This window comes from Lethenteron reissneri, chromosome 23 (genome assembly GCF_015708825.2).
Source record: "Lethenteron reissneri isolate LAM-NWPU_2019-01 chromosome 23, ASM1570882v1, whole genome shotgun sequence".
Taxonomy (NCBI): Eukaryota; Metazoa; Chordata; class Hyperoartia; order Petromyzontiformes; family Petromyzontidae; genus Lethenteron; species Lethenteron reissneri.
This window is the reverse complement of record NC_083801.1, coordinates 21,519,336-21,531,700: the sequence shown is the minus strand read 5'-3', so window position 1 is coordinate 21,531,700 and position 12,365 is coordinate 21,519,336. Positions and strand designations below refer to the sequence as shown.

Sequence of the window (12,365 nt, the reverse complement as noted above, 5' to 3'; positions counted from 1 at the left end):
TGGTCAAGGTCTATGATACCATCAGTAGGCCTGGGCTCTGGGTTGTTCTTCGTGCTTTAGGAGTCCCTGACCCTCTGCTCACGATCATTAAGGACCTTCATGATGGTGAGCGGGCCCGGGTAAAACTACGTGGCCGGGAGTCAGAGCCTTTCCCTGTACACTTTGGGGTGCGACAGGGATGTCCTCTGGCTCCCACATTATTTAACATCTATTTTGACCACGTAGTTCGTGAAGCCTTCAATAGCTGTACCGGGGGAATTTCCATTTGGTACAGATATAATGGGAGACTGATCGATGCCCGGGTGTGTTCAAGGGATGGCTCCATATTGGTCAACCACGTTATGTATGCCGATGATTTGGTAATATCTGCTCATTCAGAGGAGGAGTTGGAGACGCTGCTGCTGAGACTGGAGCTTGCCACTAAGAGGTGGGGCCTTACCATCAGCCCCACCAAAACTAAGCACCTGCCTGGGTATTTTGTACCATCGGACACTCCACCCCCACAACTCCCAATCGGTGATTGGGCAGTAGTGGAGAGAGTGGAGAGTTTCCCATACCTGGGCAGTGTGCTTATGACCGGCTCCAGTTTAACAGCAGAGGTCTCACTCCGAATCAGTCGAGCGGCAATTTATTTTCATCGGTTGCGTAACGCTGAGTGGAAGCTACCTGGTCTGTCGCTCCGCACGAAGCTTCAGGTCTTTTCGGCCACAGTCATTCCCTCCCTTTTATACGCTTGCGAAACATGGACCCCCCTAATGGAGCATCTTCGCCAGTTGGAAACATTTAGGCTGGCCTGCCTACGATCCATCCTGGGTTTAACCAGGCTGGATTGTGTGAGGAGCTCACAAATCCTTGAAAGATGTGGACAAAGTCCCATCAGTGAGCTCCTCCGGCAGGCAAGGCTGCATTGTCTGGGCCATGTAGCCCGCATGCCCAGCTACCGCATGCCTAAACAGCTTTTGTTCGGCCGGATCGAGGGGGCTAAACGAACGCGGCACGGGCTAGAGAAGAGATGGAGTGATGTGGTACAGGAGGACGTGGAGCTGAGTGGACTTGCCGATGACTGGTACCAGCGGTGTCAAGATCGGCCTCTGTGGAGGTGGCTCGTGAAGGATGCTGCTACTACTGGGCAGTGCCAGGCTAGGTGCACCTTGAGGCTACTGGGCAGTTGGAGGCAGTCGCCCTCCAACAACAACGGAGGGCGGAGGAGCGACGCTCACAACAACGAGCGGAGCGCCGGGTGGCTAAAGCACAGCAAGTTGGCACAGTAGGGGGCACAGGTGGTGCATCAGCCAGTCATCTCAGTCATCTCGGTCAGTCGACCCGTGGCACCTGCTGGGTCTGCCCCGTGACCTTCTGCCAGCGGGCGTTCGACACTTCACGTGGCCTCAAGGTGCACATGGCCTGGCACAAGCGTCGTGGTGACGTCACCGCCACTTAGTGGCGAATGGCGGTTGTTGTTGTTGTTGTGTCTGTGTGTGTGTGTGTTTATGTGTGTGTGTCTGTGTGTGTGCCTGTGTATGTGTGTCTGTGTATGTGTGTCTGTGTGTGTTAGTGTGTGTATGTGTGTGTCTGTGTGTTAATGTGTTTGTTAGTGTGTGTGTCTGTGTGTGTGTTGTTCATCTCCCGCGTGCTTCCTCCACTGAGGCCGGCACGCCAGGTGCCACAAGTCCGCTTCAGCTCCGCGTGCTCCCCGTAACTGCACTGTACAGGAACCTTCGTTTATTCATCAGCGGCGAATAAACGATCCGCGCCGGTACCTCCTCCCCTAGGTAGACTCGGCCTGAAACCCCCGAGAGAAACCCAAGAAACCCGCCAAGGCTCCCACAACCACCCGCGCGACGCGCAGTCAACGCTCGTGCCGGCTCGCAGTCGTCTTGTGTGTTTATATCTAAACGTCTGAATTAAAACCAAACTCCGCCAACATGGTAAGTTGTTCCTCGTCTACTGTGAAGCGTTGTCGACGTAACGCGAGAGAAAATGTTTTGTTTGAACAAGTTACGGCAGCGTAACGCTTGACGCGGTGCGAGGCCTTAATCGGCCGTTGCTTGAGCCTGCCTTGCCTGATTGCCCTGCCCGGGGACCTCGCTCCTAACCAGGCGGCCACAAAAAGCACCGCGGCGGCTTAGGCCCCAGTTCACCGATGTGACGCGGAGTTAAACAAATTTATCTCGCGATGTTTAACTTTATAACGAAGGTTTTGTTGTTTTTTAGTTTCGCGCGCTGCATTGGTAACTGGGCTTGCGAGTGGGGGCTTGTGGAGAGTACGGCCGATGCGTTTGCATGATGTTGAGTGATAATTAATGTTTGCATTGTCATTGTACGCCGAGTCGCCGTGCCGGATCGCTGTACGGAGATAACTTTCCACAATTTGAAATTGTTTATTTTGAATGAAACAATTATATCTGTGTTGTGTAGTCCTACCATTTTATGCATAGATACGCACCTTGCAAAAAAACTATTTTGTGTACCGAACCTCCAAACCTGGGGTCTGGAATCGGACAATGCATGCCCATCCGATTTTGCTAGATATTACAGAATAAAATTATTTGGATTAATGGGCTGAGTATTTGGGTTTAAAAATAATATCGGTACTTTAAACGTATGAGTTTACCTCTGGTCTGCTAGTATATGCCTGTTAACAGCTTTTCAATAGATAAAAATACACGTGTCTAGACCTGGCAGAATAAAATGCCCGACTTCCCCAAAAAATAAAGGTACCAGAAGATGAATTGTGTAGAGAAACCAAACATTTAGAGGTTGAACCTCTGCGATGGCAAAAACGTATTAATTTCCGGTGTTGTATGCATGTTGAACTTCTTTCGCGCCGTACGTAACCAACCGTGCGAATCGGAGGTGCGGGATCTCGGTGCTAATCTTGACCACTTGTTCCTTATAGCGATGGGTCCCTGCCCCAAGCCCTCTTTAGTTTATTAACAATCAATATATCGATATGTAAGTGTGGAGAACAACAATCTCGAGACTGATGGATGACAGGACCGTCGAGATGTGAAAACATGCAAAGTCCAAGACTGACCACAGTCGGGAAGGAACACCCAGACTCAGGACTTAAATCTAGGGTCGCGACATTGCTCGACTCACAGCCATTTCGAGTCTCGATAAGTCCACACACGGCCACTGGGCCCAAACACAGGACCTCGTGAGTTAGTCTTGGCTCGGTGTGACACGGCCACAGGCTGACATGCAGGACGTCAGTCACACGTCCATTGAGCTCCGTGATCCACCCAGACTGACATGGGCAGCATCTAAATATCTTTCAATTTAAATGTAATATCATTACATTTGTAAATGGTATCTAAATTGTTTTAAAATCACACGAGATGTTATTATTTGGAAATGTGTATCTGTTACATTTCCTCCAATAAATTGTAATTTTAATGTAATTTTCCCAGCTCTGAGTAACCCCACTGCCTCCCAGCTACTGTAAAACTTTCAGTTTTATTCGGAAGCCACTGGAGCTATCGACTTTAAAAATCTGGATTGAAAACTAATTTCTGCAGAACTGCTTATTGTGTTTAGTTTGTTGTCCTTCCCCCGCACCTCCGATTAGCAGTTGGCTTCGTACGGTGCTAAAGATGTTCAAAATACATACAAGTGAAATCGCCGATTGATATGCCATTGGGCTTGCTCTGACCCCGCCGTGTCCCGTCTGTCTCTACGTCACCGCAGTCGATCATGTCCTACAACGGCGGCGCGGTGGTGGCCATGGCTGGCAAGGACTGCGTGGCCATCGCGTGCGACCTGCGCTTCGGCGTGCAGGCCCAGATGGTGTCGAACACCTTCGAGAAAGTGTTCCCCATGAACGAGCGCCTCTACATCGGCCTGGCCGGGCTCGCCACCGACGTACAGACCGTGTGAGTGAGCACCGCAGCGGCGCGTTAAAAACCCACAAACTAACGGAATAAAACATTTAGAATTTAGAATTGCGCAGGTTTGCGTTTCCTTCTCGGAGAGAAAGATTCGGAGGCGAGGGTAACCACAGCCAGAATCAGCACCAACAGTTCCGATATTTGGATAACTACGCAGACCATTTTTCCTTCACATATCCATCTCTCTGCATAATGCAATAATTGATTCTGTTCTATTTCTTTGAATAATATACGTTATAGTGCCTTTAGGGTTTCAAGTGGCTCTCAGGTTTACATGAACCAGTCATACTACGAGGTACCATTCTAAAATAATTGATTATGTTTCATTTGATTTCTCTACCTTAAAAACAACTGTGCGTGCAGGTCTGAACGGTTGCGTTTCCGTGTGAACCTGTACGAGCTGCGGGAATGCCGCCCCATCAAACCCAAGACCTTCATGAGCATGGTGTCGAACCTCCTGTACGAGCGCAGGTGAGGCTGCCTGCACACACATATAAAGATCCCCCCTGTAGCATCAACAGACTGTTGGAGCAAGTGCTATTAGCTAACAGCGCCAGTGAAGGCCGGCACGGCACACGATCGAGGCGAGTGACCAGCACCACGCCCGGCTGCTACCCACACGCACACAGCCACACCCTCATTATCCAGCTTTAAGAGTAATTCACTTCAATTGGTTCACGCACTGCGCTACAAATCTGGAAAACCATTTTTGTACCATGAAGCGATGTTCGTGTTGACACCGAAGGGATTCATACTCTTTGATTTTTTCGGTAAAGTCACGTAGGTAAATTTACCGAAAAAAACAAAGAGTATGAATCCTTGCAGTCACGAAAGCTTCAAATCTAGATCCGAAGGGATTGTGGGCTGTTTCGCACTCTTCCGGCCAACTTTGCAACTCCGCTGTCCGGGCCGTGCATTGTACCGGCCACTAACATCAAGGCACCCTGAGACGATGTTACATCTCGCTCATGAGATTTGATTAAATCAAAATCGGCCCACCGCTAATGCTGCCTCAATAAACAATTGGTGTTTGGAAACATGGATCTTAAACAACTCCGTAGACAAATAAATTATGATACATCACTGATGAAACAAACCTGGCGGTGGTGAGATGTTAACTACTTCGCCTGGTATACAAGGTGTTGAGTTCAATCCCGACCCTGGCGCCTGTATATTTGGATTTTGTGTCTCTCCCAGTGGTGGTGGTGGCATAGATTTTTCTCTGGGTCCTCCGGTTTTCTCCTGCACGTTAGAGTCAACATGCGTTCAAGAGTATTCAGTTGCTACTAAATGTGCGCATGATGAGCCACTTTGTTGAGCTATCATTTGTGCAGGTAGCTTCTGAAAAAAGAGCTATACAGCTCAGAGTGGGCCTTACCTAGGTGAGTTGCTCGTGCAGGTAAGAGCAATGAGGTTTGGTACGCTGGCCATGTTATTTATTTATTGGTGTTTCCGTGCACGGCAGGTTCGGACCATACTTTGTGGACCCGGTGATCGCGGGTCTCGACCCCGTCACACTGGCACCGTTCATCTGCTCGCTCGACCTTATCGGCTGCCCCATGGTGACGGAAGACTTCGTGGTGAGCGGCACGTGCTCCGAGCAGCTCTACGGCATGTGCGAGTCGCTGTGGGAGCCCAACATGGTGAGCCACCAGCCACCCCCACCCCCCCCGCGGAAACACGAGTGCGTGCGCAATCGAACACTCGTGAAATTCCACGTGGGGCGTTATCGAAAACATACATGACAACCACTTGTGTTCCAAAAACACACACCCGTGCAGACGTCTGAAAATGCACGCACACATCAACCACTTGCATCCAACGTATTCATGCTAAACAAAGATCCTGCGTATAGTCTTAACAGACTGTTTGGACAAGTGCTGTTAGCAAGCACCTATGAAGGCTGGCACAGCACACGAGGAGGTGGATGGCCAACACCACACCAGGTACTCATTTGAGGCCGAGTAGACCTAGGGGAGCCCCAAGACCGGTTTAGATAATCGTCACTGGTGTTGGCCGTGAGCCGGAATCAAACTCTGGTGGCCGGGTTTGTAGCGCAGCGTGCTAACCGCTAGACTTCCGCTCCTCATTCATGCAATAAACACGCCCACACACCACAACGCACTTGGACAAATGCTGCGCCTTTGACCATGGTTTGCTGCTGCCGATTGTGCCGTGACCAGGAGGCGGACGACCTGTTTGAGACGATCTCGCAGGCCATGCTCAACGCGGCCGACAGGGACGCACTCTCCGGATCTGGCATCCTTGTGCACATCATGTACGTACCGCGTGCACCCCATGTACATACACCCCATGTACAATGTTTCCAAATAGCAATTGTCTATCAAGGCAGCATTGGTGGGTGAGATGATTTTTATTTCACTGAATCTTATCGGCGAGGTGTGTCCTACACAGTTGCCTCAGGGTACCTTGATGTTAGTGGCCGATACGATGGACGGCCCAAGTAGCGGAGTTGCAAAGTTGGCTTGGTTGCCTTGATTTGTAGCACACCTCCGATTAGCACGGTTGGCTACGTACGGTACGAAAGAAGTTCTACATTACATACTGCGTGCACATGATGTACTTAAAGGGCCCGGCCTGGGGCACTACATGGTGAGGACAGGGGAGGCTGGGATTTCAACCTTTAGAAGTAGAGCAATGAAATTGGGTTATGTTGCAGGGAAGATGGACTGTTGCTTTGCAAGAAATAAATTGGGGGTGGGGGGGCTTTGTCCTGCAGTGGACAGAACGTGACAATGATACAATGACTTAGAACGGATGTCATACAGGATCTTTAACGTTTCCTTTGCGGTGGTAATCGGCACTCGAAACGAGTGGGGGACCTTGTAGGAAAAACATAGCCGCCATCTTTGTGTGTAAACCGGCACGATTTGGCGTGGTTTCGACTGCCCCACGGCCGTGTTTAAAGTAACACGTCGTGTTTTTCAGAGAGAAGGACAAGGTGACAACTCGCAAGCTGAGGACCCGTCTGGACTAACTGACCAACCCCGCTGCCAGGGTGACGGGATCTCGCCGCAGCGTCAGCGAGACTCTCACGGATGCGTTTCCATTTTTATTCACAAATCTGCGGCAAAAAGAAAAGACGGAGGCGTTGAATAAAGCCAATTGTGTTACAAACAGTCCACTGCTGCTGTCCCCCGCGTCTCTGTGCACAAGCCATTGATTGGGGTAACCGTTCCAGAAATGTGCGTTTTTTATGAGTGGTGAATGTAGCGCCTCCAGTGGCTGCTGGGGTCTTGTGTATATGTTGAACTTCTTTCGCACTCTACGTAGCCAACCGTGCTAATCGGAGCGGTGTGTGCATGTGGGGAGCGGTGATGTATTGGTTAGCGCTCTGCGCTACGAACCCAGTGACCCAAGTTCAATTCACGATCATCAGCTTTGATAATTATCTGATCCCAATGTTGGACTCGACTAGGTCGACTCGGCCTTAAATGAGTATCTGTTTTGCTGGGGAGGTGCGTGGGAAGGACTTGCAAACCACGAATCGAAAAACATCCAGTCACAGTGTGGACGATTCCACCGACGTCAGAATTATTACGAATCAACATTACCATTGGCCCAAAAAGAGTAAGGACAACATTAGGATTTTTAAAACTATATTTACAACATAAAACGTATAAATACAATAAAATTGCTGCTTTGGGGTGGCAGCAGCTATTCAAGAAAATAAGCGTGGGGGGGGGATAAGTCAATGTAACAGCAGCAAGAATACTTGATGGCATGAAAACACGAGAGAGGAGTTTACACCTTGCAGTTGGGAAATGCGCTGCAGCTCGCTGTGGGAGGACTGCAGAAGCGGAGCGGCATGGGAACCAAGAGAGCCCAGGGTAACCCCAGGGTAACCCCAGGGTAACCCCAGGACGTCCCGCAGGCGCTTGCACGGGTGGGTCTCTTCACTGAACAGGGGTAAACCGCAATGGCGCCGCTTGTGTTGTCGGTGTAAGTCACCGAAAACGTTCGGTAACCCACCATGGATGACCTCTAGCGGGAACACTCGGACGACGACGACGACCCCCTTTGCAGCCTCCGGCTTGGGAGCCGCTCCCGCCCGGTGATTGCAGCGAGCACGCAGCGAGCACGAAGCGTGTGCAGTATTTAAAAAATATATATGTAACCACGAGCGGTAAACTTGCAACAAATGGCACGTGTGACCACGGAATCAGACGCCACGAACACGCCACGGGGAAGCCACGAGGCGGCATTGCGTTTGAGCGCGTGCGGACAAAGGTGCTCTTTTCTCTTTCCCCCAACAACCTCGTCGACTGGTTACCGGAGTAGGCCGTGAATGATGGGCAGGGGTGTTGAGATGTATACTGGTAGGATAGCAATGTTCGATATCCGAGCTGATGAGATGCACGGGTCAGACAACCGAGAGAGTACGTTTACACGGCGCGTAGGGTTAGGCGTGCTCCGATGCGTTTTCGGGTTTAACCGCGAGATGTCTGGCACGATGTCCGACGTTTCGGTCCGTCGGCTGGACGAGAAACGGAATTCGTTTCCCGAAGAAGATCCCAGCACGTGACGCGCAAGCCGTTGGGCAGCGTGCCGCACAACACGTGCGCTGGACGGAACGCGGTAGGACGAGCCGAAAACACCCATCAGAGCCATTTTGCGAAAAATCGTGGAAACGCACACAGTCGTAGAATGATCCACAGTCCAACACCCACCCTGGGGGACTCTCCCAGCACACCGCTCCCCCGTTCCGAGTGCTTGATAGGCACTCATTCTACTGCGGCCACAGGAGCCTTGGAGCCATCCCCTTGTCCCAAATCAAACCACCAGGTGTCCTCGCAGAGACGCGGGACAGATTGAGAAATGCATGCAATAATAATTCATAATCGTCGAATCACGGGGTTTCGCCCCGCTCACCGGGGCTTGCTTTTTGAAAAGCAACGCTGTGAAATGTCGAGGTCATGTCGGTGCCAAAGCGGTACACCGAGATCGTTAATTCCGAAGCGTTGCGGTTCCACCAACTCTTTAAGCAGCACCGAGGTGATGGTATTCTTTATATTTAAAAGCACTTTTTGGGGATCGGTGACGCTGGTCAGGCGGCGTAGCTGGCAAATGTGCAGGCGGTGCAATTGCACCAGGGCCCAGGAGAAGAGGGGGGGGGGTGGTTGGGCCCCCACTTTAATCCCCTGTACCAGGGCCCATTGCCAAGCCACCGACGGTTGTCATCACGATACCCGCAGGTTTATCCAAATCCCCCCACTCGTCACGATTTCTAGGTCTCAACATTCTTCCACAAGCATCATCACCAGAGGCAGACCACGAGCCTCTTCTCCCCCCACCCCACCGGGGGCTATTGGCACTCTGCAACGCCGACGCTCCGCTGCTCACTCCAGGATGCTGGCCATGAAGTCCAGGAAGCGCTTCGAGTACTGCTCCGGGTTGACGGTGGAGACGGCTCCAGCCTGCATGAGGCACGCAGGGCACAGCGGGCACGGCTCACGAAACGGCCACCGCGGTTTGGCCTTCACAGACCGCTGGAGCGAGTTCTGTTGGCGAGCGTCGATGAAGGCTGGAGCGGGGCACGGGTGTGGCTGGCGGTGTGGCCAAAAACCGTGCACCTGACCGCCTTTGTCTCCCCAAGTGTTCCCCTGCTTACACGCTGCACTCGGCAACAAGGCGTGATATCGTCTCTCGTCACCGTGGTGGTGTGCATGGCCAGGAATGAATACAGTGCGCGCAAACACATCCACACATACGTGTAAAAATTCACACTCGCACAAATAAGACAAAGATGCCCTACCCTTATAGCTTTACCAATCTGTTGGGGCAAGTGCTGTTAGTGAGCACCTATGCAGGCTGGCACGGCACACGAGGGGGTGAGGAGCCAACACCACGCCCGGCCACCTTTGTCTCCCTATTGGCGATGTTTACCCACTGCCCCAGGTACTCATTTGAGGCCGAGTCAACCGAGGGGAATCCCAGGGCTAGTTGAGATAATCGTCACCGGTGTTGTCGGTGGTCAGAATCGAACTCGGGTCGCCGGGTTTGTCGCGCAGGCCAAGGCGGCCAGCTGTCGCCCTCACCCTGCTCTTGACGGTCTTGGCTGCGTGCTGCCGCCTTCCTCTTGGCGTCGTAGTGGGTGAGGATGTCGATGATGCCCATGTAGTACACTTCCTTGCGGCCGGCACCTGTGAGTAGTGAGAGACCCGCTTTAAGCACCGGCCGTAACCGGAAACCGAACCCGGGTCGCCGGGGGCGTAGAGCAGTGTGGCGCTAACCGCGAAACTACCGCTCCCCACACACACGCACACAAAGACAAATATCCCCCGTATTGGCTTCACAGACTGTTGGGGCAAGTGCTGTTAGCGAGCGCCTATGAAGGCCGGTAAGGCTCACAAGGGGTGGGTGGCCAGCACCACGCCCGGCCGCCTTTGTCTCCCCAGTGGTGATGTTTTACACACTGCACCAGGTACTCATTTGAGGCCGAGTCGACCTAGGGGAGGCCCAGGACAGATTCAGATAATTGTCACTGATGTTGGCCGTGAGCGGGAATCGAACTCGGGTTCGCCAGGTTCGTAGCGCAGCGCGCTAACCGCTGCGCCACCACGCACACACACACACGCACACGCACACACACGCACACACACACACGCGCACACAACCGCACACACACGCGCACACACGCGCACACACGCGCACACACGCGCACACACGCATTCGGCCGTACTCTCGTGTGCGACGATGGCGTAGATGCTGCCAGTGCCCGAGGGGGCAGCGCCGGCGGCCGCGGTGCCGGAAGAGCCGGCGACGGCGCCCCCCCCACCGGCGGCGGCCTCCGGCGAGGCGGCCCCCCCCGCTCCCCCGCGCGCCGCGGTGCCGTTGGCGGCGTCCACGCTACCGCGGCCGACCCTGCTCCCCTTGCGCCAACCGCGGCGCCGCCGCTCCTCCTCCTCCTGCTCCGCCTCCGCCTCCTTGGTCTCCTCCTCCTCGTCGTCGTCCTCGTAGTCCTCGTCCGCCTCGTCGTCCACCTCGTCCTCGTCGCCCGCCTCCACGTCGTAGATGCCCACCAGGAGGCTGTAGCCCATCATCTTGAGCTGCACCAGAAACTGAGCGCACGCGGACACGACGGACGGGCGTTGAGGCGCAGCCCCTGCAAGCGCCCGCTCACTCCCGCCGCCTGCGGGAGATGGGGGTGGGGCCTCTGTGGCTTGGCCTGCTCTTCCATGTTGGATGGAAGAGCAGGGGGAGTGCCCACGATTTACCCCACTACGAGAGACCCACTGATCGGCTACGGTGCACCAATCTACACTGCTGAGTGGATACCGGCGGTGATGGCAGGGGAGGCATATAAAACCGGCCTAATTTTCTCAACCGCCACGCCGGGAGGTCAAACCAGCCACCCCCCCCCAGGTGCAAGTCCAGTGTGCGAACCCCAACACCGCGGCGGGGGCACCAGTAGCAGTGCGGCAGCGGTGGTTGAGATTTCGCTCGCCACCAACATTTCACCACGGCCGGCAATCCAACTCAGGTCGCCGGTTCACAGTGCAGCGTGCGCCAACCACTGCGCCACCGCTCGATCTCCACCTCCCCCCCCCTTTCTCCCCCACGTGCGCGCGAGTGACGAATTGCGAGGAGGAGGAGGAGCAGGCTCCAGCAGGTGGCACAGCTGCACCGTGACATGAACCAGCATGACGCGACAGCTGCCCCCCCACGTGTTTTCAGGCCAGCCTCGGGGTCGACACCTGCCTGGGTTTGACCCGGAACAAGCCGAACGGTGGCCGATGCCTCTGTGATCGCTAATCGCATCGTGCGGCAGGAATCGATTTCTTCCGAGTTCTGGTACCGGTATTGTGCGGAACTTTATTGTGGGACCCCGCACCGTTTTTGATAACGAACCCAGGGATATCTCTGTGCTGTGGAGAAGGTGGAAAAAACCTCGGCCTCTACAGCCACTAGAGGCTGCTACGTTCACAACAACGTTAAGAACGGTTGACTATTGAATTTGCAGATCCCGCAATCGGTGCTTGGTCGAAATCTCTCGCCCAACAGTGCAACCCTCCGTGTTGGGACGACGACGGCCCACGGAAGCAGATATCCCGGAGCGACCTCCGAGGTCCCTTCAAGTGACCACTTATCCACAGTAGGGGGCGGCAGGAGGTGCGGGGGGGGGGGGGCAGCACTTTCCCACCTGCTCTGCGTACGAGAGAGTCAATGGCCGTTGCACACGCGATTAGCGCGCGTGGGGCTGTTGGAGGGCAAGCCCAACACACACGCACGCACGCGCGCACGTGCGTCTGGGTGCGGAGTCAGGCGGTTCGCGCGGCGGCTAAATCACCGCGCGGCTCTCTCAGCCCGCGCTAAGAAGGCACGGGCGCCAGACGGATAAAAATACCGCCACCCCCCCAAAAAAAAAAAAAAAACGTGGCCCCCCGCCACGGCCGGCATCTTGGAGCTCGCCCCAAGCCAACGGTGCTGGCACGTGCTGGCCACCCAGCTAAG

At 54.0% G+C, this 12,365-nt stretch overlaps 2 protein-coding genes across 2 annotated transcripts in view; one reads left to right on the top strand and one right to left on the bottom strand.

Annotated features, from left to right (window-relative positions):
* The first annotated feature begins 1,766 nt into the window (after positions 1 to 1,766).
* PSMB3 (proteasome 20S subunit beta 3) lies at positions 1,767 to 7,033 on the top strand. Its single transcript, XM_061557692.1, has 6 exons — positions 1,767 to 1,928; positions 3,691 to 3,875; positions 4,254 to 4,361; positions 5,356 to 5,533; positions 6,074 to 6,168; positions 6,840 to 7,033. Exons 1-6 carry the CDS (start codon positions 1,926 to 1,928, stop codon positions 6,886 to 6,888), a joined length of 618 nt encoding a protein of 205 aa, XP_061413676.1. The 5' UTR covers positions 1,767 to 1,925; the 3' UTR covers positions 6,889 to 7,033.
* Positions 7,034 to 9,116: 2,083 nt separating this feature from the next.
* LOC133346190 (phosphatidylinositol 5-phosphate 4-kinase type-2 alpha-like) overlaps positions 9,117 to 12,365 on the bottom strand; it is a 32,558-nt gene continuing 29,309 nt past the window's right edge. Inside the window, 4 exon segments of the mRNA XM_061557684.1 lie at positions 9,117 to 9,328; positions 9,950 to 9,976; positions 9,978 to 10,054; positions 10,594 to 10,972. Of these exon segments, the coding sequence (XP_061413668.1) occupies positions 9,251 to 9,328; positions 9,950 to 9,976; positions 9,978 to 10,054; positions 10,594 to 10,972 (561 nt within the window). The 3' untranslated portion in view covers positions 9,117 to 9,250.

What these genes read in the sequence shown, in the direction of transcription:
- PSMB3 (XM_061557692.1), top strand. An exon ending in AACCTCCTGTACGAGCGCAG is followed by an intron (nt 4,362 to 5,355) that starts GTGAGGCTGCCT and finishes CGTGCACGGCAG; the next exon opens with GTTCGGACCATACTTTGTGG. An exon ending in GGCATCCTTGTGCACATCAT is followed by an intron (nt 6,169 to 6,839) that starts GTACGTACCGCG and finishes CGTGTTTTTCAG; the next exon opens with AGAGAAGGACAAGGTGACAA.